The sequence below is a fragment of the Xylocopa sonorina genome, chromosome 10, assembly GCF_050948175.1.
Source record: "Xylocopa sonorina isolate GNS202 chromosome 10, iyXylSono1_principal, whole genome shotgun sequence".
Lineage (NCBI taxonomy): Eukaryota > Metazoa > Arthropoda > Insecta > Hymenoptera > Apidae > Xylocopa > Xylocopa sonorina.
Genome location: NC_135202.1, coordinates 3826176 through 3849317, shown reverse-complemented (window position 1 = coordinate 3849317; position 23142 = coordinate 3826176). Strand labels below are relative to the sequence as shown.

The 23142-nt window shown below is 40.6% G+C and overlaps 1 protein-coding gene across 1 annotated transcript in view; it reads left to right on the top strand.

Annotated features, from left to right (window-relative positions):
- Positions 1 to 23142, top strand: part of Sol1 — a 489750-nt gene that overhangs the window by 424049 nt on the left and 42559 nt on the right. Inside the window, exon 9 of the mRNA XM_076902781.1 lies at positions 11272 to 11458. Within this exon, the coding sequence (XP_076758896.1) occupies positions 11272 to 11458 (187 nt within the window). The remainder of the gene's footprint in view (positions 1 to 11271; positions 11459 to 23142) is intronic.

Here is a 23142-nt window from a genome sequence, read left to right as displayed (position 1 = left end):
CTCCATTTCCACGGTTTATTCAATGTCTTTTCATCCCAATGACAATATTTGATTTATTTAATATCACCATTATTTCCGTAATTACGCGTGATATAATATTTTATTCGATCATAAATGCCAACGTTTCGTAGAGACGGCAATAGTGCATGAATATTCATCGCGCGTAATTAAGCTTGAGAAGTATTAGAAACGCAACACCAGAGTATTTAGTTTGTTGAGCTTTCAATATTTGATCGAACTCAGAAAAGAAGTAAATGTCTTAGACGCTCTTAGAAGAAATGATTTGCGTGGAACTTGGTCTCTGCACTGGAATTATTTTATAAATCCGAAAGTAGTTTAGAAAATAATTGCAATTTTTATTTGAGTTGTACACGACTGAATCGTCATTTACATGGACCAACGATGAAATTTACGAAACACGGTTGGAAAGAGTTATCGCTAGGATATCAGCGCTTGAAAGTCTTGAGTCTTGATCGTTAAAGAGAATTGGAAATCTTGCGATGCGAGTCTATAACGACGTTAAGGCTAAATTCCATGCTAAAGCTGATCATTACATCAACGTTATATCATTAGGATTTACTCCTCTGAAGGATATCGATTATATACAAACACAAGTAGCAACCACCAGTACCATCGTAGACTCGTAACGAGGTTAAAACTGAAGTTAAGAGGAAAAATACACGAGTAAACGTGTTAGTAAAGTTTCCAGTTCCACGGCGAATCAAAATTACGTGTTGGAAAAGACAATAATTTGATGAAGTTAAATAGGTGTAAGTAGATTTTTCCGTTAATATCGTAGATTGCTGTGAAAATTGCTACCAATGCGTAACTACTAAATAAATCATTTTTAATTTTACCTATGTACACGCGTTATTTTAAAAACTATTAGAATAAACTACGATCTTTCAAAATTACAAAAATAATCCATTTCTGCAGCAGTAGCTCACCGATCATTAAAACTTCTCAGCTGGACCGATAGTAATTAAAATGCAAAACTTGAACCACGCAAAATTTCAATCCGACACGTAGAAAAATACGAACATTCTGCACAACCAAATATTTCCCTGTCCTTATTAAAACGAGAATTCTTCTCAATTATTTCCAACCATTTCCACGTTCAACCAAGAAAATGGGAACGAAACACCGCAACTACCATCCACTGTCCCCGCTATATTAACTGGCCGTATCTAGTTCGTTAATATTTGCCGCATATGTTCATCAAGGCTCGATTAGTGTGGTCGACGTAGCTACAGGCTGGTGCGTGTACACACGTACGAGCAATCTGCGCATCGATGTACACATCGGAAGATCGGGTGATAATCTTTCGCCCGACCGCAAGATGGTTCCTTATTTTACCCGGTGGCGGTGCAGCAACCTCTGCGACCCTCCCGTCGCAGCCACACCGCACGTCCACTCGGGGGTGCTGGTGGATGGAGAACGTTTTCAAGTGCACTTAACGACGTTTATGAAATGAGATACTATTATATGGAGAGTTCGCTGGTTAATCGATTTAAGTCAAGAGACCGTAAAATGGGGATTCGCGTGGTACAATGAAACGGGCCCCGCCACGAGCTTCATCAGTGTATTGTATCGAAAATTATATGGCCCCTTAGAACGGCTGATGATGGAGATAACACGGTAGACACGGTGGATAGGGCGTTCTCCACGCTGGACCTGGTTTTAACTTGATCCAGCGTTACGAACTCGGATTATATTCAATTTTAGCTTCGTTTGTTCATTACCTTTTGGGCTAGCTATTAAAACACTGCACAAGTTTCCGTTCTGAAATTCCTAGCATCGCTATCATCATTTTTATTTTGATTTGAGGATTTGAGATGCAATACCGAAAACTCGATCTTCGACTCTACGACGAACTATATTCGACGAGTTTCAAACACTCGCAAGTGGTTAAATACCCCACTCGAGAGTGCTACACACTCGATGGACTCTATAGGTTGATTAAAAAAATGAATCGAATTGAATGAGAGAATTTAAGCAAAGAAATTATCAATGAACGATGGTAAAAGTAGATATCCATTGTGTCCAGCCTTGAACATGTTTGGGAATAATCCCTGATTAAGCCTAGCAAATAGTGGAGGATTAAAAAGGTACAGAAATTCTAAATGGCAACAAGCGAAGACAAAATAGTGCAGAGAAGGGGCTCAATTAAATTCTCTGGGTATTACTACCGACAATGGACGCTTTGTAAAGCAAAATTACATCTGCATCATATGAAAGCACTCTGTTCTGTTATACGCGAATGAAATATACGACACATTTTATTGGGAGAAAAAGGATTCCACATTTTTGGCGGCCAATTAGTGACACATTGAATAATGCCCCCGTAAAATCTCACGTGCCCAGATTCATTAGCAATTTAATTACGTAGTACTTAGCACTTTAAAAATTGCTATGCGGCTCTCACGCAACTTTTTCATAAACCAATATCGTGCGCGGTCTCCTTGCCCGAATAGCTAATCAGGCCGCATCATTTTCAGAAATTTTTTACTCGAAAAATGATTACGCCACGATACATTTTCCGTTTCACGTTCCAGCGGCAGTTAATTTTGAAAGACTTAACTTTTTAAGTTACTAGCTGGAAGAATTACAGTGACAGGCATCAATTTAGTATTTCACGAAATAACCTACGCATCGTACCGTCTCGCATCATCGACAAAACGCTTGAACGCGCTAGCAAAGTGTTAGGAATGCATGAAACAGTTGAGCACATCGGATTCATACCGTCTGGGAATCCTGTTCGAGGCATAAATTCCAAAGTATCGTCCTCCATTATTCAGAACATCCTGTTTACATCAAAGTTCAATACTCTCGGCGTCAACAGTCCCCAGATACCCGGTACATAACCAGCGCACGCGTATCGTATCCCTTTATTTTTCATTCGGCAGGATCGTAGGCAACGGAACGAGAGCGGCTCGTTGACAAATGTTCGACGGGGCGACGCGGAACAGGCGAGATTCGCCGGTGAAAAGCTCGCGGGTACCGGAAACGGTCAGAGGGAAGGCCAGTGAATTTTCTCTCGCGGCTTTCATAACTGACGAGGTGGCTCCGCGTTGAAATAACCGAGGAGGGTGAATAATGCAGAAATCCGCAAGAAAATATGAACGCGCATTACCCAGACGGAACAGGATATTCACTCGGTTATTTCGCGGCGCGGCGATGGCGACGATTCTGCTGAGCGGGTACGCGCCGGACATCGACGCGGCCCACCGCGGATAATAAGCTTAAATCCACAGAGTTACGCGGGTACCTGTTCGGTTACTCTGCAAGACGCGACCGGCAAACGGCGTTCAAATTAATTTCGCCAAAGTTCTGCCGCCTCGTACCAACCCCCGCGACCGCCTCGCTCCCTCTACCGCTGACGGTAAATTATTAATACAGGCGAAACCAGGCGCCTGCTGACTCGGTTTGTCCTCGGTTAAATGTGCTGTTTAATTAGGAAATCCGCGATCGCTGCAAGGCGGGGATTGTCGCTACGTGGTTCCCGCTTCATTCGCGGTCCACTGAATCTACGCGACCTTTCCACGCGATGACCAACTGTAAATGAGATCAATTTCGGTGTGGAAAATCTACTGGCCGATCCCGACCAATTATGGGGCTAAAGATTCACTTTGTCTCGCGCGAGTGTTGCATTATACTGTTGGGGACATTTGTATGTATCTCGAAGGGTGAGTCAGTGATGCGTGGAGATTCTGTGTGGGAGGAATTAAGAAGAATTAAAAGATATTAACGTGCAGGTGTTAAACATGGTTAATATAGTTTTTTAAGAATTTTATAAGTTTCTTCTTGAAATAAAAATCTTTGGAACGAATTGTTACGCTTCGATTAATTCGATTATTGGTACACTTCGATTTAAAGTATTTGCAGCGACAAAATAGTTGCCTCTCGTCGTGGTGTCTATTTAAAAAAAATTGCCAAACCGTTCGAGAAACAAGCCACTACTTAGAACGCACGCGATCGCGAATGACCGAACGAGTCGTGCGACAGATTGGCTGCATACCGGTTGGCAGCCACGTCAGCAAGCGAAACGAGCTTAAAACTATTCCGGCGTCGACTCGCGTCGCGTCTCGCGTTGCGTGGACATGCAATTACCCGGCTAACAAGAGTTTTCGAAATTACACGCTCGAATGCACGCTTGACGCGGCGGAATTCACCGTGCCTTTCGAAACTTCGTTTTTAATGCGCCCGGCGAACGGACTCGGATGAAGCGCCGGTACGAAACTGCCGGTGACTGCTATTATAAAACGGTTTGCTGATAGTAAACTGAGTGGAAACGATTTGCGCGCGCTCTCGAACACGGTTCAGCCAACGACAACAGGAGTTTCAATGTGTACCTAAGTTTTAATCTGTCCGTCAGTTTGACGGATATTTAGAAAAATATATTTCGCTCGATGCTTAATACATATAGAACACAGCTTGGTTGAAAAATTCATAAGGTACAGAAAGGAATTTTCGTAAGTAATTTCGTGTCCGCGGTTTCGTGCTTGTATAATAAGAAATTGCCCTTTCGAAAATATTTAATTTTAAAAATCTAAACTCGGCTGTGTTAAAAGGAAGAAGCTACGCTGCTGAATGTTGTGAAAGTTGTGGATCGTTTGTTAGCATTTTCGAGAAAATTGGAATCTTTTGTACAGCTACGTACTATGTAGTTACCTAATTTATTATTAATAGATAGTATAATGTAATAAAATCAGCATCGCGCAAGCAAGAATAAAAAGCGTATAACAAGAAATCGTTGACAACAGCAACTGCTAATGATGCATAAGAAAAATCTTTAAAGTCTCCCTTAGGATTCCTCAATTGGATTCGTCGCGTTGCGAGAACAGTCGATTGAGAACTGAATCAACCGATAAATCATCTGTCCCGATTGTTAACGTCTCGATATTAAGCGGCCTCGCGCTCCCCCATCGCTCGATTCAAATCTCGCGTCTGAATCGGCCATTCGTCGAATACATTAGGTTAACCGGGCATATTCTTCGAAGTAGACGCATCGATCGTCATAAGTGAATCCGTCCCTTGGGTATAACCAGGAGACGTACTTGGAATACTAGGGGGTGCCGCCCAGCCAAGAATTTTGAGAGAGCGCGGCTCATGAATGCAAATTAAAACGTTTACCCCGCTCTCCTATCGCGCGGCTCTTTCCACGTCCCCCGTTATTTGACTTCCCGTATAACGCGGTGCTCAAAAGGTCGATAAGCCGCGGCTGCCTGCGAAAGACTTAAATAATGAATGCCCGGTAAACAGCTTCGCCGACTAAACGTTCCCACCGCTGCCCCCGCAGCGTTCCTCTTCTACGCGTTTCGCAGTCCTTCCCTCTTTAACTCCACTCGACCGGCGCGTTCCTTGACCAAACCGGCATATTAGGCGGCTCCGGTTGAATGCGACTGAAAAACCGGCGACTCGGCTCTAAATAGCCCTGCGAACCGCATCCGCGGTTGGTTTCGCGGACGAACATGAGCGCGCGTTAATCTTGGTCTGACAATTAATTAGAATTCGAATTTGAATTTTGTTTGTTTGTAATAATGCTGGGAAATTTTGAAAAGGGAATGGGAGAAATCTACGATTTCTCTGGTTTAATATACAATAAATTTCATGCAAATCACTTTATTTAAAAATACAATTCTCACACGTTCACGAAGAAACGATCCGAATTAGCCACTCTAAGTTGTCAACGTTATTCGTTGAATTGCCACCACGGCGAACATTCATTATTGGACAGTCTCTTTTTCGATCGTAACACTTACACGCACTGCAATACAGCGTGCGAGATAATTCTATCGGAATAAGAGTAAAAATGTGCAGCGCTGTAATTAACGAATGGGACACGAGGGGAAGTGCAGCTGGGAAATAAGGGGGCGGAACGAGAGAAAGCAGCTGGCGATTACTAAATTAGAACGGGCATTCGTAATAGCACGAGGCACTTCTTGTATTTTTGCGACTCAAGCAAACCTGACCGGCTCATTAATTTCCTTTCGCCATAGAGCATTGTACGATTTAATAAATTGCCCGGGAACGGGGACGCGGCTGCGTTTGTTAACCGGCAGCGGACTCGGTCGCGTTCGCCCGTTTGTTGGCTTATGTAATCTCCCATTTCCGCGGAGAATTGACCACTAACGAAGCGAAACGGCACCGTAATCGCGAAAAGTCTGGAAGGCTGCCGCTTGGTAACCTAGTTATCGAAGAATTTACGGACGGATGCAAAAACCGTCCGCGTTTTATTTCGCGCGGCCCAGAGAAATACGCCTTTGGCGAGTGAGCCCACGAAAATGGTACAGGGTGGATTACGATCTTCTATTTGCGAGTTTTTAAATTGCGACCCGGGAAAAATAGTTACGCGCCAGCGCGGAACTTCCTGGTTTATTACATATTGGAACGTTCCAGAAAGTGTTATGTACCCCGAGGAGATTAGTCAAAGAACGTGGGATGACCCTCAGTGGTAAGAAAAAATCTATGAGTTTAGGATGAAAATATTTTTTGCAGCATATTTATTAAAGTCGCGTAGCATCGCGAAAGATTTGTCCATTTTTAGATTTTCATTACGAAGGAAATCGTGATCGTTGTCGATTGTGCATACAACTGCCGATACGTTGATCCTCTGTAACTCAGAACTTGTCGTGCTTTAATATTATCTGTATTTACTTATATTCGAATATAATATATATGCAAATTTGATCATTATTATCCAGTTATTGCAAAGTTTCCACTGATACTACGACCCAGTTTGAACTATCAAAATAACGAGATTTAATTCTCTATAAATATTGCACGTAATCTAGACCCCTATTATAACTTTATATCGGTTTAACTCGCTAAAATGGCGTCAAAACGATACAATAAAATTACACGAAAATAATGGAATAAATTAAAGTCCATAGCGCGAGCGTAGGGATTAATCCAGCAACGAAGAAACGCATTAAAAATATGAAACGCGTTTAAGGATTAAATAGCAATCGTCCAACTTGTCTCGGATTCCTTCGCGAGGAGTTGATTTAATGGATGATATTGCATGGCTGAAATAGTGGCCATCCGCGGCTGGGACTTTTGTCCATTCCCTGGATTAGTCGAAACGGACTTTTCTTTTTAACTGCTCGAATCATGGGCAATAAATTCTGAAAATGATGTGTCGCTGTTTGCTAGCGAGCCGTATAAAAGTGTCTAATGATTTATGATACGTGTCTGTCGAAGTCCAGAACGCCATCAATTCCGCGCGGTTTGTATGGTGTGCAATGTGTGACAGGAAAATAACGAGAGCGATGTAATAAGAGCACTTCATTTCCAGAAGCTTACGATTCCATCCCATTAGCTCGTTACACTTGTTTCATTTATTGCAATCGCCATTTCCATTGCTCGAAGCACTGCTGTAGCTGATATGACGCTAGCATATTCAGTAGAGCCGCCATTTTCTTTTTTACCGCGTCAAGAGGTTCAGAATTCGATATCTTTCCAGCAGATATTTACTTTGCTAAATTAAATATCATCGCACCAACTTTTAATAGAAGTAAGGCTCCTGAAACGTAATTAACTGTTTGTCAGAATTGGAGCACGTTCATTAACTTCTGCTAATCAACTTCAGACACGAAAACAATTTTCTAGCCCTTGTTACTCTCCTATGCAACGTTAACAATAACTACCATAATTATAATACTAAAAATTTGCCTAAAATTACACGCTTCTACATTAATACATCTTGAAACATACCAATAATATTGATTAAATTTAACGAAACTTTTGAGAACCACTGCTCCTATGTTTCCAATTAGTTTTTAATGAAACTGAGCTCGTTGGACGCAGAGAACCTTCCCCTGTAAAACAGTTTTCGTTTCACGTCGATAACCTTTCCCGTTCCCGAGATATCGTCGTGCAAAGACGAAGCTAATTTCTAATAGTTTTCTATTGTCGTCCTTGTCACGCACTCGGAAGTCTCGCTCGCGCATTCTTCAATGACCTACCCCAAGCGGATCAGCTGTTCGCTGGTCAGTGACAAATAGTAGCGTGAAAGGGTTATTTTACTATTTACTACGCGTGCCCAGGAGATGAATGATGGGTCACGGCGGATCCAAGATGGCCGACCGTCATTCATAACTCTGCGCGTCCAAACTGCTCGATCTTTAAACGCGTATATCTGCGGGACCATTTGAGATATCGGAATGAAACGAATTGCGTCGCAACCAGGACACATTCTGCCATCTTCTCAGCTGTCATTTGTAAAAAAATTCGAGGGTCTTCTTATTGTACTTTGCGATCAAAGTTAACATTACATTATTATCTGTTGCTATCATTGAGAAATATAGTAACAAGTTAAATTTTTTTAGAAATATGTTTGTGTAGGGATGATTCGAAGGGGTGTTGGACGTTCAAAAGTTTCGAAGATGAAAAATGTTAGTCGCTCGAATTGAAATCAGAAGATATATTTTCAAGATGCACGAACTCCTCGATTCCTCTGTGTCAATACTAACTAACAGACTACTAAAATTCAACTAACATCGTACGAGTCGATATAGTTTGTCGATATATGGCCCCTAAATTCTTAAATGTTTATTTTCCGCCTAGCAAGTAAGAACAATATTTTCGATATGGTAAATAATCTTGAGTACGATATCCGGATATACTCGTAGCTCTGTGATCCACAGCATTCATGCAACATTCATGAGCATCGTACGTACCACTTCACCCTTTCGGTTTACGTGCAGTAAATCCTTGTCATCTCGTATCTTTTGGATTTCGCGTATTAAAAAATCTTGCTCCGTGACTCCTCATATAATTTACGCATATATTTATTACGCATTTTTTTTTATTTTTGTGATTATTACCTCCCTTAGAAGTTAATTACTTTTCTTTGAGTAGAATAGAAGAAAAATAATTCCACTGTAAAACTTATGGTTTTCTATCCAAGAGCGATTTAAAATTCACGTAAATTCATTTCGCAAAAGATTTTACTGTTAAACTTCCAAATATGCACCACATACACGTCCTTTATTCTTCGCAGACCCTTTGAAGTTACAATAGAGTGGTTAATTCAAACAAAGATCAAAGATTATGTACTGTAAGCTACAGAACATCATGCTTGTAATTCTTTTTGCAAGCTCTAAAGAACTTTACAATATTCTCCCCGTAAAGTAGCTTACTTTTCTATGATTAACAAAAACGTTTGCTGCCCCTTCTGACAATGCCTTACCCTTTATCGTGCTGACGTGCAACGGAAATTAAATTTCTTGCAACTTGTTACGAGAGGAAGGTAACATTTGAGCAACATGCGTGAATACGTCAAATAAATTACGACTATTTTTTGTATTTTACAACGCATGATAAAATCGCGCGGCTAGAAATTTATTGCGTTTAGCCAAGTGTCATAAAAAAAAGTTTCATTTTTGTATATGCTGAAATTCGGAAATGAAATCCAAATGTCACGCAAAAGTCCGAATTTTTTTGGAATACCAAATGCCGTTCCAAATTAAATTAGTATACAGAAATTCTTATTCCACACCACGTGACAGGCTTAACAAAAATTTATGAGTTTTCATCAACGTCGTACAATTCCCGTCACAGAGGTATGCAAATGAATGTACCGAAGTTACGAGAAAACAAGTAAAAGTCCTCTGTCTGCACAAATTTGATTTAAAACAAATATCTTTTTCCCCTAAATGACGAAAGATAAAAATTATATCTTTTTTTTCATTTTTTTCTCATGATTTTTTAATACGTAAATCGACAATATTTTTTACTTTTTTATATTACAAATTAAGTATTTAAACAGTATAATAGGCGTTGCATTATTTAATAATCCCCTTCGTCTACTATAATTCAATTCATATTTTTTGCAAGCAGTATATCGCATTTTAAATATACAATAATGTGCATTTTATGCCATTTCGTAATCCATCTGTTAAGGAAATAATTATATCGATTCCACGTTCGTCAACTACATTTGCGACTTCAGAATTTTACAATATTCCTACAAAACTAAAGCAGACCTGATAATTAATCAAAGAAAAAAATGAGACCTTCTTCCATCTACGAATTAAAATTTCACTCGCAAATAAGGAACGATTTAACCAGAGATCTGCCTCGCATTTACCACGGTTTTATTTTCTGCCCGTACGAAAAATCAGCCCCTTTCCACGACCGTCCGCGTACGTTTCCTCATAACCTAACCTCGCCGACGGAAACGCGAAAGCTCGAGCCCCCACCGTTGAAGATGACTCCTGGTTGAGGTAAACCCTGAATTTCGCATTTGTACCGCGTTGTAGAGCTTACGATCCTGCAAATAGTCGTCTGTTTATCCACACGAAATTTACGACACGCCCTGAAAATATATTTTCCGCTCTACACGTGTACATGTGGCCACATAAATACATGTACGGGTGGGTATATGTACGGCTACGTCGCGGCAGTCCATGCGCCGGATTCACGGGTTCAACGTATCAGTACTACCTGGGTTCTTTTGTAAACTCCGCGAAATTGACGTGGGATGAATTATTAACGACTGGATGGCATTAAAATTTATAAACTCGAGAAATGCTGAAATATGGTACTACCAAAAACCCTTTGGTGCGTTTGTCAACCGACGTGTAACGTTTTTGGCTATGTCCAGAAGAAATTTTCAAAAAAATTAAACAATATAAGACAAACCCCATCGAATAAGATCTAATTAAAAAAAGATTTTTAAAGCTGAATTTATAATTCTATATTTTCCATTTGATTTGAGCAGACGATACACATAACCGGCGGAATTCATAAGGTGCATCTTTTAACAAGATTTAAAACCTGAATACACATTCAACGCGACGTCGAATAAATTTGCTTCAACGCTAGGTTGCATAGCATTAATAACGTACAAAATATCGTAATACTGTTAGGTGGGTCATAAATAATTCATGCGAGGGAAAGTTGGTTGACGAAATTCTTTTGAGCGAGATAACCCTGTTTCGACCACGAGGTTCAAGCGTACCGTGGTTTAATGATCTAAAAATGCAAAAATCTGAGTGCGAATAATTACAAGAAACGAAGTTGAAACGAAAGTTCGATATTCCAACGCGTTTTTCTAATAATGCAAAATTTCATTACCACTTTTACCGATGTAGCGGTCATTTTAATTAGCCGTCAATTCGATATTTTAAATTTAAATTACTCGCGGCTCTTTCAATGTTTCCGGCGACAATTGATTATTCTCGTTAACCGTCCCGCGTATTTTTTCACACCACTACTGTTTCATCGCATCCGTACATACTGCACTTTATTATCCTTTGCTTGCAGCGTCACTGTGCAACATGGTTTTCAACAGCGACTCGACGAAAACGGGGGTGGTTACGTCCCCAGGATACCCGAATCCTTATCCACCGAGGACCCATTGTACATACGACTTTCAAGGACGGGGCAAGGAACGAGTGCAAGTGATGTTCCAGGATTTGAATTTGTACCATACATCGAAAGCACCAAATGAGTGAGTATCTGTCACATTCTCTCCTTCGTGCAACACAATTTAAAACACACTTTCCTGCGCATTTAAGTCGTAATTATTTCAACGCCATTACAGAAGCCAAATGAAATTACAACGAATAATTATTTAAACGATTCTCGTTAATAATTATGTCTCTGTATAAAATGTTACGTAAAATTTTCTCTCCTCGTTGGAACTTTCTCTGTCTCCTCTCTTTCTCTTTCAACGTCTACTCGTGCGCTATTCTTATGAGAACTAGTCTCTGTATATGCTCGTATTCAAACACTCGTACCTGCCACTTGATCACGCTGACAACTGTACGTATTCGCGAAATCTTCAGTTTCCAAACATCACGTTCGCGCTCTCCGCTCTCGCGTTCTGCGTTGAAAAGGATACGTCCCGATAACATTTTTGTATTGCAGGTAAAAGCAGAAAAATTGTAACAAAAAAAAAAAAAAAATAAAAAAATGGGGATACGAATGCCTGTTATGTTGGCCTGGATCGGAGAGATCACGAAATATAAAACTCGTAAAGTTGTCGGGCTTGTTAGCTAGAAATAAATCGAGTTACAGCGGTAGGGACGATTATGTTTCACGTTGCGGTTATCGAAAATCAGATTCGAGAAAAATATCGTCAGTAACGTTAGTTAATGTTTTAAAAGTTAATTCCTCATAGATTAGAATGGATGACCCGTCTTTTGTTGTTATCTGTTTCGAGTGATTACGAATTCAACGACTCGCTCGCTCGAGAGGTTCCTAAGAAAATGTGGAGACACCAAAGTACATTGTACGAAGCGTTTCGAGTTGCATTTCGGTAGAGATATCGCTGTAATTATGTTATACATTTACCCATCCATCATTCTCGCCAAGCTTTTAGAGTTATGAAGCCTCGCAGTATCGTCGAAAAGTACGCAGAAAATGACAACATTCGAATGGAACGTTTGAAACGATACCACCAAGTACAACATTCATATCCGATGAAACAAAAATTGAACAAACGGTTAAAATATTTTTACAAGCTCACGTTTTCATTTCACGTTACGTCTTCTTCATCTTACAACGCCGCGATAACCATAATTATCCAACACCAGATCGAACAATAGCAAGGAACCGATCGACAAAACGGTTCAATCGTCAGCTAAACACAACGGATCGGTAGAGATGAATCGCGGGAACGCAACTCTTTCCAGGCTCGTACAAGATGAACAGTTCCCTTTTTTCGCCCTCCCCAGAGGAAGGTAAAAGCGCACGAAACGAATGGCAAACACAAGCGGCGGTCCTCGGCGTTAATTTAACGGAATCGCGCGGATAATGGCGCAAAGAACCGGGAACTGGATGCCAGGGCTATTCAGCGGGCCGTTTTCACCGCGCATTGAAAAGGCAGCGTAGAATTTGGCATCCGCGATCCGTAGCCCCGGCTCGACGTACCTTCGGATACAATTTCGACGAAGTGCATCGAGTGGCGGCGGGCGAATTTCGCCATTAGCGGGGCGATTGATCGACGAGTTCGTTTCGTTGTCCGACGATGAGGATCGGGCGTTCCTCGAATTCTGCTTGTCTTTGTGAGAAGCATGGGAGCGGACAGTTGTGATCGATCTCGCGCCGGCTCCACGTGTGCCGCGCGCCTCCAAAGGGTTACGTGTATCGCGACAATTCACCCCCTCCTAACGGTGCCCGCCATTTTTTCGACCACTTACGCTGATTGCCGACTAGAATCGACGGAATCCATTGCTGTCTAATTGCCGATTAATTGGGGCAGTTACGATTTTAGAATGGCCCCTCTCCGGGTCGAAGACTACCTGCCGAATTTATTGCTTCTCGATCGTCAATTAATTAAGGGGTGCTTTCTCGGGAAAAAACTGCCATGGTTTCTGGAGCATGTTAACGAGGCTATGTTTATTGAACCTCTTTTGGGATTTATTTAAAAAATACCGTTCATTTTCAGGCAATTAATTCGATTCGGAATCGATAGGGGTGCGGATACGTCCGATTGGTAATTAGACGGGTGAGATAATCAACGATACAATGGTTTCAGTCAACGAAACAAGTCGAAATTTTATCTCAAACGTTGTAATAGCGAATGCGGCGGTGGTCGAAACGTAACACTAAGTATATTGAAGTAACGTTGTACAATTCGGAGGGTTGAATTTATCCCGTTGCATGTAATTACCGCCAATTCCATTGCTCATATTTGTCTTCCAAAGCTTATTATTCCGTTAATCTGTTTTGCGCACTATTACCAAATTGGAATATTCTATTATCGTATAATTCGGTACTTTGGTGTACAATTTTAATGAAAATTGTACGAGTTACACGATATTTGTTCGAAAGCCGGTCCCGGAATACGAACACCGAGGCCCGTTTATCCCGTTTCAACTTAACCGTGGCCATTTCCCCGCGACATACGACTATTTTAAACGCGCCGTTTCAATTGGATGAATTATAGATAATGTACGATTGCCGAGGGAGGTGTTTTATAATTTTAATTGCTTCTGATGTTCCACGAGGACTCGCGCCGCGATTATTTACCCGCCGTTATCTTTTACAATTTAATCCTGAACGCGGCTGGAATTTAGATTGTGCATAGTTAACGAGCATTATAAATAATAAAAATAAATTACGTAGTAAAGAAACCCGATGCAGTTCTGATTTCGCGTTGCCTTTCGGTGGAAGAATTTCGAAAAACGGAATATAGAAAAAACAGTGCGCCACGAAAATAAAAATTGACTATTCGAGCGTATAAATTTTATACACAATCTTTAATGGAATAAAAGCGAATAGAACAAAACTTCTAAATATTTAGCGTTAACTTTTTGAAAATTTTCTACCCACAAAGGCGCTTTGTTTTCGCAAATATCGTTCGCGAATCGTATCGTTCGCGTCGTCGTACAAAGCGATTTGGAAATACAAAATTACGAACTATAGGCTGCTTTATACTGTGCATCTTTTACACGCAACGCACAGTCAGTTTGAAAAGTAACATCGAATGGTCAAATATAATATATAGGCTACTGTGTTCGTGATTCGAAAGGCGACCGACTTGTATGAGAACTACATCTGCTGTACCATTTGTCAGCGCTCGTTGCGAGTTTTAATTATACAGCAATTTTAGCGAAATGTTAATTAAAGAATGCAAATAGACGATGCAAAGCGATACGAGGATGATATAGCTGTTTCGATGATATATCTGGTCCTTTAATTACGTATTCCATTTAGTATTGCAGTGAAACGTGAAAAGATCGATAAGATTATCATATATGTGGATATGCAGGAGTTCAACAATTTCATATTTTTCTTGTTAAATGCTACAAGTAAAAATATAATTGCGTAGAATTAAAATTGTTAAAAGACAACACGTAAAGGTAATTAAAGCACGATAACTTCTACTAATTTTGCAAAGAAGAATCGTAGATCTGTACTCCACCATAAAATAGTAAGTGTTCGAAAAAGTTTAATTCTAGAATGCGAAATCGAAAGCTCTACCCTTTAAAATAAATCTAAACAGACAATTGTCACTATCGATAGTATTTCGATCAAAATTTAGTAATCCTTCAATTTCAAAGGAGAACATGTTCCGATAACTACATATTATATATTACGCATAAACAATGCAGTAATTAACTACCAAATAACGTGCCAGATCTATGTTAATTACACATTTATAATAGTGGCAAATGCAAAGCCAACGTTCATAATTGAATAAATTTATGATCAATTATAACTAATCGAATGAAAAATTAATGATCAACAACAATTTTCGTAACATTTATCCACCGCGATATCCGACTAATTCCACGAGCTTGCAACGTTCGAGTATCCTTCGATTGCAAAACTCCTCGTCGAGGAGCATTTACAATGCAAATGCAGCGCTCATCGAACGCTGGCCCTTTATTCTTTCACTTTCCATATGCAAGACTTCTTTTCAGTTGGACTTTCGTTCCAAGTGCAAGTGATCAACGTCAACGTTCGACGAGACGCTCGTGCCCGAATGAAATGCACGGGACGAAGCCATCTTATTTAAGCTATCTTATTTTGCACGCGACCTTATTTGAATCCGACCAAGGTGTCGTCCCTTTGTTCGACGTTCTGATTGATCTCTCAGGAACAGAGTGTACGTACGTAGAGTTCGACAATTTTTGATGAATCGCTGAAGCGATAATTCTACAGGAATTGAAAGAAAAATAATTCTGGAATAAGAATATCGAATTTGAATCTTCGTTCTCGAATAGAAAAGGAGTTTGACGAATGCATGATCGATAAGGGTTGACAATCGTGTAGTATGTGCGACTTGGAATTAGAAAAAAATTTTTAGTAAACAATTTTCTTTGCTAAAAATTATATTAAATATAGCTCTCAAGATTTCTAATTTTTATTGACTGATGTTGTTTGAGCACGCGTTAAGATGAGGTTTATTTTCGGTTGATAAGCCAACGAAGGGCGTAAATCTTCGTTACGAATCTTTTCGTCACCGTTGCAACGTGCGCCCCAATACGTGTTACAGTAATAGGAAAGTAGGTAGATACAATTGGAATATTTAACTTAAAATGAATTGACAAAAATTGAGTGTTTTTCGTGTTTTCTGATGTGTCTGAATCTGAATTTCTACTAAGCTCTCGAGCGATGAAGTCAGAATATTTTATAGTAAATTCGTGTGGAGGAGTGGTCAAGGGTGTGGCAATTAGAAGAGACGTTATTGATGGAAAATCTGTAAATTTGCTTCTTTTTCGGGAACTGGGGGGAGACAAGAAGGCGAGAAGAGGTTTCGCAAAATTTGTGAAAGTGGAATTTGGTAGCCAGATGTTTCGTTGAGTGAATTATAACGAGTGTCTGAATAAGGATAAACGATTTAATTATTATAGCATGAATCGTATATTTGTCGCAAGATGTCGAGTCGTACTCGAAAAGGGAATGCAAAGGATTTGAGCATTTTACTGAAGATTTCATTTCGAAAGCAGAAAAGATGGCTCGCGTCGATCCGTGAATCGGTGGCTGGCAAATGTAAGTGAGCAATCACGAGGTCGAGGAGAGATACTCACGATCGGTCGTAGAACGGTATTCGGGGAATCTGCCTATAACGCAACGCTTTCCTGACAATAGCAATTGCGATCGGTCATCCTCTCGTTCATTTTCCACGTGCCTGGCCTTAAACGCCGTTTAATTGCCGGTGGCACGTTTCATCGTGCGGTCGCTCGAGTAATGTTTCTCTGCTCGTGTAATTGATCCCGGTGCATTTCAGGAAAATCGAGATAATCACGCGTAACAACATCGCCCGTGATAGCGCCGCGTCGATAAATAACGAGGGAGGAAGTTTAACGAGCTAAACTGAACTCGAACGTACCCATCCGTCTCTTTGCTGGTGCACATTCCACTGTGACACCTTTCCTATCAATAATCAGCAATCAATAAGACTACAACAATGGTAACCGACCGTCCAAGAAGAGTACACACAACATGCTAGTCGAACATATCCCTTCTGACTCAATTTTTATAATATGAAACAGGTGAGGCTAAATTAAACTGTTAGGTTCTGAAGCGGTGATATATATGAAGAATATGGTTGGTCAGCGATAACAATAGGTTATTTGAAGTTTGCAAAACCAAAAATGGACAACTTAATACCCATCTATTAGAGCTAAATAGATTTCTGTAATTAAAGGAAACACTTTTGAGCAAGTGAACCGTGTCAGTCGAGTTAACTCGACTATCATTTTCTCTGCGGTGCTGGCAAAAAGAAAGGTCATATTTTCTCTTCCTCTGTCTCTCCCTCGTCTCTCTCTTGTCTTCCTCTCTCTATCGTGCGCTATCTCCGTCGCGATCGTAATGCCTTTTAATAACAACTTCGCTGATGTAGTTACGGGGTCGGTAATAATCGTGGCAGCTGTTAGGAACTCGTTAATGCATTGTGCATACCCCTTTGACATGTGCCATTACTCGCAATATAATATCGCGTAAATTATATCGCGGAACTTAAACTCAATGTTTCCCGCTGCGATACCGTAACGTAATTCAGCGAGCCGCGCAATATGGAAAACTTTTGAACGCGATACCGGCAACCGCGGTGTTTAAGCGAGCGTCTGCTCGAGGCTGAGTGAAAAGTGGGCCACTCCACGCTAGTTCTTCTCTTTCTTTAATATGTTATTGATATTTACACGATGTTACATTGAACCGTAAGTAATACAGCCGTAGCTTCGCTTTATGACCTAGATACGTCCCAACAGAGATGGCCGTGAAAAGAATCGATTTCTTGGACCCAATTCTATTAGCGAATACCAAGAATTTATTCTGTCAGAGAAGAAGAGGCAATTTCTTAGACAAATCAGTTGAAAAAGAAATGTTTCTTCTTCTTACACGAGTTAAATAGGGGAATTTGTATCTGACACGTCCTGCGCTCGTCTTTGATTCTGTAACTCATTATTCCAGCTGGCATGGAGAAACAGCGGGGCTAGTAATTCACGCCGTTTTTATCGCCGCATGAATTATTTAACAGCTTGCTCTCGCTATTACATTTCCTCTTATACACTAAGGAAGGCGAACATTATTCCGTTTGTAACGCGATGTGTATTTTTCGTTATAGAAATCTGTGCCATTCATATCTCGTGCAGCGGAGATACGATACAAAGTTAACAACCCTTTTTAATTTTATCTGCAGTACTTGAAAAAAACACCGTATTGATTTTAGAGGAAGTCACATACGACGTAGTTCCTAGACAAATATTTGCCATGTTTCATTTTCACCTGAACTCGTTCGTATCCGGGTAACGAAAACAACCCTCGACATTGAAAAAAAAACATATTTTTTAACGTATCATAAAAGCTGTTGGATTAAAAAAAAATATTTCTCTTGCAAATTGTAAGCAAGTAAAAACCAACAAATAAGCTGCAGGCCAATATGAGAAATGTGTGTGCCTACAAATATTTGACCTTAGCCTTTTAATGAAAACTGTGGTTTTGTAAAGCTGTCTTCGTTCTACGAGCAGCTACGAAAACTATTTCATTAACAATATACCAGAAAAAGTATTATAAAATTATATAATATACCGACTTGCTGTAATTGCAATGCATTTGATTATTTTCAAATTCCTTCGCTAACAATTTCTATACACGTACGAGTGTTTACACGCATTTACAACGATGTGGTGCAAATAATACGGACAAATTGTTTCAGATTGCTCGTCTTTTACGTTGTTCACTCCATCAGAAGTGCCATTGCAAATATCGTCCCCGATGCGGAATACGTAGTTCTGTTCAATGAACGACAGACGAATTAACGTACTTTAATGTATTTAAATACGTAGAAATTCCTGAAATTAAAAAGCGGAGACACATTAGAATCCATTAATTCTCCATCCATTCGTCGAGCGGAGTTATTTATATGCCAACCGGGACGATATTTCCAACACAGTTGGTACTTGCAGCGCGATAAAAAAAAAATGAAAAAATGAATGAGTAATCTGGAAAAGCCTGCTGTATTACCTCAACCGGACAACGCTTATAAATAACGTAACACGATTGTCGAATCGCATCGATTTTCCGCGAAACCAATCCTCGAATAACAAGTTTTCATACGCCACAATTTTTCCTTATTTTTTTACATAACTACCACGCCATCAAAGGAGCATCGCATTCAAATCATTGATCCATTTGCATCGATCGAAAAAATGAAAAATTGGTCCACATCACAATTCAATATCATAATAACACGCCTAAATTTTTCCAAACTTAATTACATCCTCGTTGCCATTAGAATCGCATTTTCATCAAGACTTTTTACCTTTACCCGGAGGTATACTTTAATCCGTAAAGAAAATTCCGCGCATGCATAAGTATACGGTGCAGCAAGTAAGTTAAACAAGGTTCAAGCGAGGAGAGAGAGAGAGGGAGAGAGAGGAAGCAATTAAATAGAGAGAAGATTGTCATTAAAAAAATTGTCTCAAGTGCAGCCGGTTCGGATTATACCGTACACGGTCCCGCGTGCGCACGTACGCGTACGTTGAACAGGCATTCAAATGCAAGCCGGGGCATTCGAATGAATAGAACGGTGGCGAGGCCACAACCGACATCTGATTTTCCTGCCCAGTTTCCTTCCAATCATCCGAGTGGATTGCTCGAAATTTTCCTCGAGCGTCGTACACGCCCCAATATTCGTGCACCCTTTAGGCGCGCTCTCACCCCCAACGTGCACCCCGTCGCGCGCACGACTAGCCGCGTTCCCAGCGCAATAATATTCTTTGTATCGTTCCGTTCGTGCGACTACCAGCGGGGAGGTGGTGTGCTCTCGAAAATTCAACGTTTCCACCCGTTCTGGGGACAGCCTGCGAGAGCCCGCGAAGGTGTCAGATCGTGGGACCAGGTAACGAGGAAATAATGCGACGCGGCGGAATGAAAATATATTTATTTAAGGGTGGAACGTGCCCGCGAAACTCCAGGTTATCGTATTAAAACGTTTCTCCTGTTCACGCGAGCGAATGGAACCGGGACGTGGCAAATTGACGAGGGTGGAACAAAGGAGAAAAGGAGGGAAAAAAATCGATGAACGAGGTGGTGATTTTTATTTGGATGAACTTTCACTGGGTTTACTGGACGAATGTTATTTTATTTGCTAGTCGCGCCTCGTTCTCGCGCGTCCCATCGCGTTTACCATTTTGACGAAGGTGGATCTCGCTGGTTGTAAATTACCGGACGCGATGACGGTTAATGGCCGCGATATATCGCGAGCTGATGTATTGTAGTTGTTTGGTCCAAGTGTTTAATGTTATTTGAGGTATGCAACAATTTTGTTGAGCGTGAAATTTTTTGTTTTCCATTATTATTGCCTTGGAGGGTTTTCTGTGCTGTTGTAAATTCAACGAACGAATTAAATGATATACGAAATAACCGATATAAATGGTAACTGGTGTCGAATATAATTATCGCTTTTCTGATATTTTCACATTTTTTACGCTAGTACTGCTTTTTATTTATTGTTACGCTTAAACTGATTTAGTCAAACGTAAAACTGGATATATTCATGAGGTCAATTCTGAAAACAGGTCTGTTCGTTGCTAAAGTGTTTTATTTTTCATTTTCGTGATGTATGAGTCACGAAGGAGCACTCCAATCGAGAGAATTTTACAACCCCATGTTTCGTCGGAAATTTGTTCGTTTTCCTTCTTTTTTTTTTACAGCAGACATTTCTCACACTATCTAACACATGATATCAATAATATTTGTAATAATAACTCTCTAGTATTGTTGTATCGAGAAAATGCTTGCGAACTTTATATTACAAAAAATATTGTATACTTTTCGCCGCTATTTCTGTTAATTTACAAGTCTACAGATCATAAATATTGTGAACTAACTGTCCTAAACTTATAAAAGTTTCCTGTCACCTCTCTACCATACGCCACCATAATTCCCACCGAACTTAAAACGCACAATATTTCGCGCAGCATTTCCATACAACAGGTATTATCATTTCGCATCAACATAAAACACGATCAAACATTTCATTCCCCCGAAACCGGCAATCCCATCTTCTTCAAGCTTCCATTAAACCGTAAAACTCGAAACAGTTTATTTTCACCGCAATTTCCGCGGCCTCTACGCCTCAACCTAAAAAGCTGTCCATTAATTTTAAAACTAACTTCTTCATCGCCGAGTCCTGTGAAAGAACGTCGACCATCGGGGAGTGCAATATTTCTCGCGGCGAAAAAACCGCGCAACGAAACGGCGGAGGACGAGGGTGCAAAAAGACGAGAGAAGGGGATAATGAGACGAAGGGGTGGAGAACTTGTAAGAAAACGTAGAACAAGCGAGAGGAGACGGAAGTATTTCGTCGTAGGACGGTCCGAGAGGAGAACGGAAGTTGCGATTCAATAATATCCGCTCGACGACGTACGGTTATTGCCCCAAGTGAGGCTGGTTAGGTGTCGTGGCTGCTGAATATGAGATTGGACAATGGCGGACGCGTACGAGGATGGCCCGTGTGGGCAGCGTGGCTGGGAAAAATGCATTTTGATTCCCGTGTTTGTAACGGGACGTGAAATCAGCAGCGAATGGAAATAGACGGTGGTCTCCCAGGTGAGGCTTCCTTTGTCGGAGGAAATGAAAAGTTTTCCCATTGAATATGTTTCACGCCACGCGCCGCTGACGCGTGCCTGTTTACGTACGGGGTGGGACTCCGGGTAGCTACGAAAGCGAACAAGAAACGGCTCGAGCAGACAGAAAGAAAGAGGGTGTACGTTCTCGAAGGGACAACGAGAATTTCTTTCTTCGTTCCCTTCTTGGTCCGTCTGTAGCGGTTCTGTCTCTCTTCTAAGTCACATTCTTTTATGGACATGTTAACCCCTGCATTCCGAGACAAGGTACGCGATGGCGTCTGCTCGCGTCTCGAGTAGAGATACGAGTATTAAGTTGTAGGTTTCTATCGAATATGACTTTATACGACTTATTAATAATGATAAGAAGAAGGACATTAAGAGTAATCATTTTTAAACAATTAGATCAATTATATTTGTTACCCCGAATGTTAAGGGTGGTTTTCATGTCTTCGATATGGAAAATAAGAGATACAGAGAAGTACGCATTAAATAGATTTTTGAGAACTATCATATGTTACAATTTCTCTTTGTAAGAAGTAAAGTATATCTCCTTAGCGATCAGATTTGTTTCGAAAGATTGACAGGTTTCACATGGACCCATAAATTTCAATCTACACGGTGTCTTTCAGATGGCATTATTTTGAAAGTGTAACGCAAAAACCTTAATTAAAACCTTAATAACGCGTTACGTCGAAATGCAAATAAATCGCATCCACCGAAGGTCTCTTGTAACTCACAGTAGATACTTATCGGTAGGCGAGCGCCGCGACGCCGCTTCTTCGTTAAGAAAGATGAGCTCGACGCTCTCGAAGCTGTACACTTTTGCCTCGACCTTTATCTCCACATTATTATCACGAATTCCACGTCAGGTTTCCTCGAGGAGGATAGAGGGCCGGATGTGGGCACAAGGACGCCATTGTTCCTCGGTATGCACCAATTAAATTGATACGAATCAAGAGAAATTGACGCTGCTGGCGGAGAAACGTGTTACCCGTGAATAAGATACTTTTTAATTGAGTTCAGTTAAACAGAATGTTCGAAACACGTGGAACAGTAAGTAAGAAAACAATGCGTATAAATTTGGTGTTAGAATAAAATCAAATCTAATAATAGAATTTACTATCTGAAAATCAAAGATGAAGCGTCTGAATAGGTGTTTATAACACCTATCCATAAAATGGCGCCAAGATCGAATCACTTACTACCAATTCTAGTCCCCAAAGAGAAACAACCGTGCAAAATTCTCGCGAATATTTGTCAAAAATGAACGTTTTAGCGAATACGCAATTTAACAGAGATCGACTGCCGTTGAAATCACTTTCGAGTCGCCGTTTTTTATTTAATCTTCATTATCAATGCACCCCTCGCGTTCGATCGACGCACACAAATCGTGTCTTAGGGGTTGGGGAAAAACTGCAAGATATTTCAAGTGATGCGATGTACATACATCATCGAATACGCTCCTTTTAACGGGATGATAAATCCGCCGGCTCTCTCTCGGAAAAGAAGTATAGATCTTCTGTATCGTCGTTTTTGCCGCGGACCGCCGGCATCGCGCAACATTCGTACTTATTATAGTCGCTTCAGCGATCTGGGGTACGCGCGA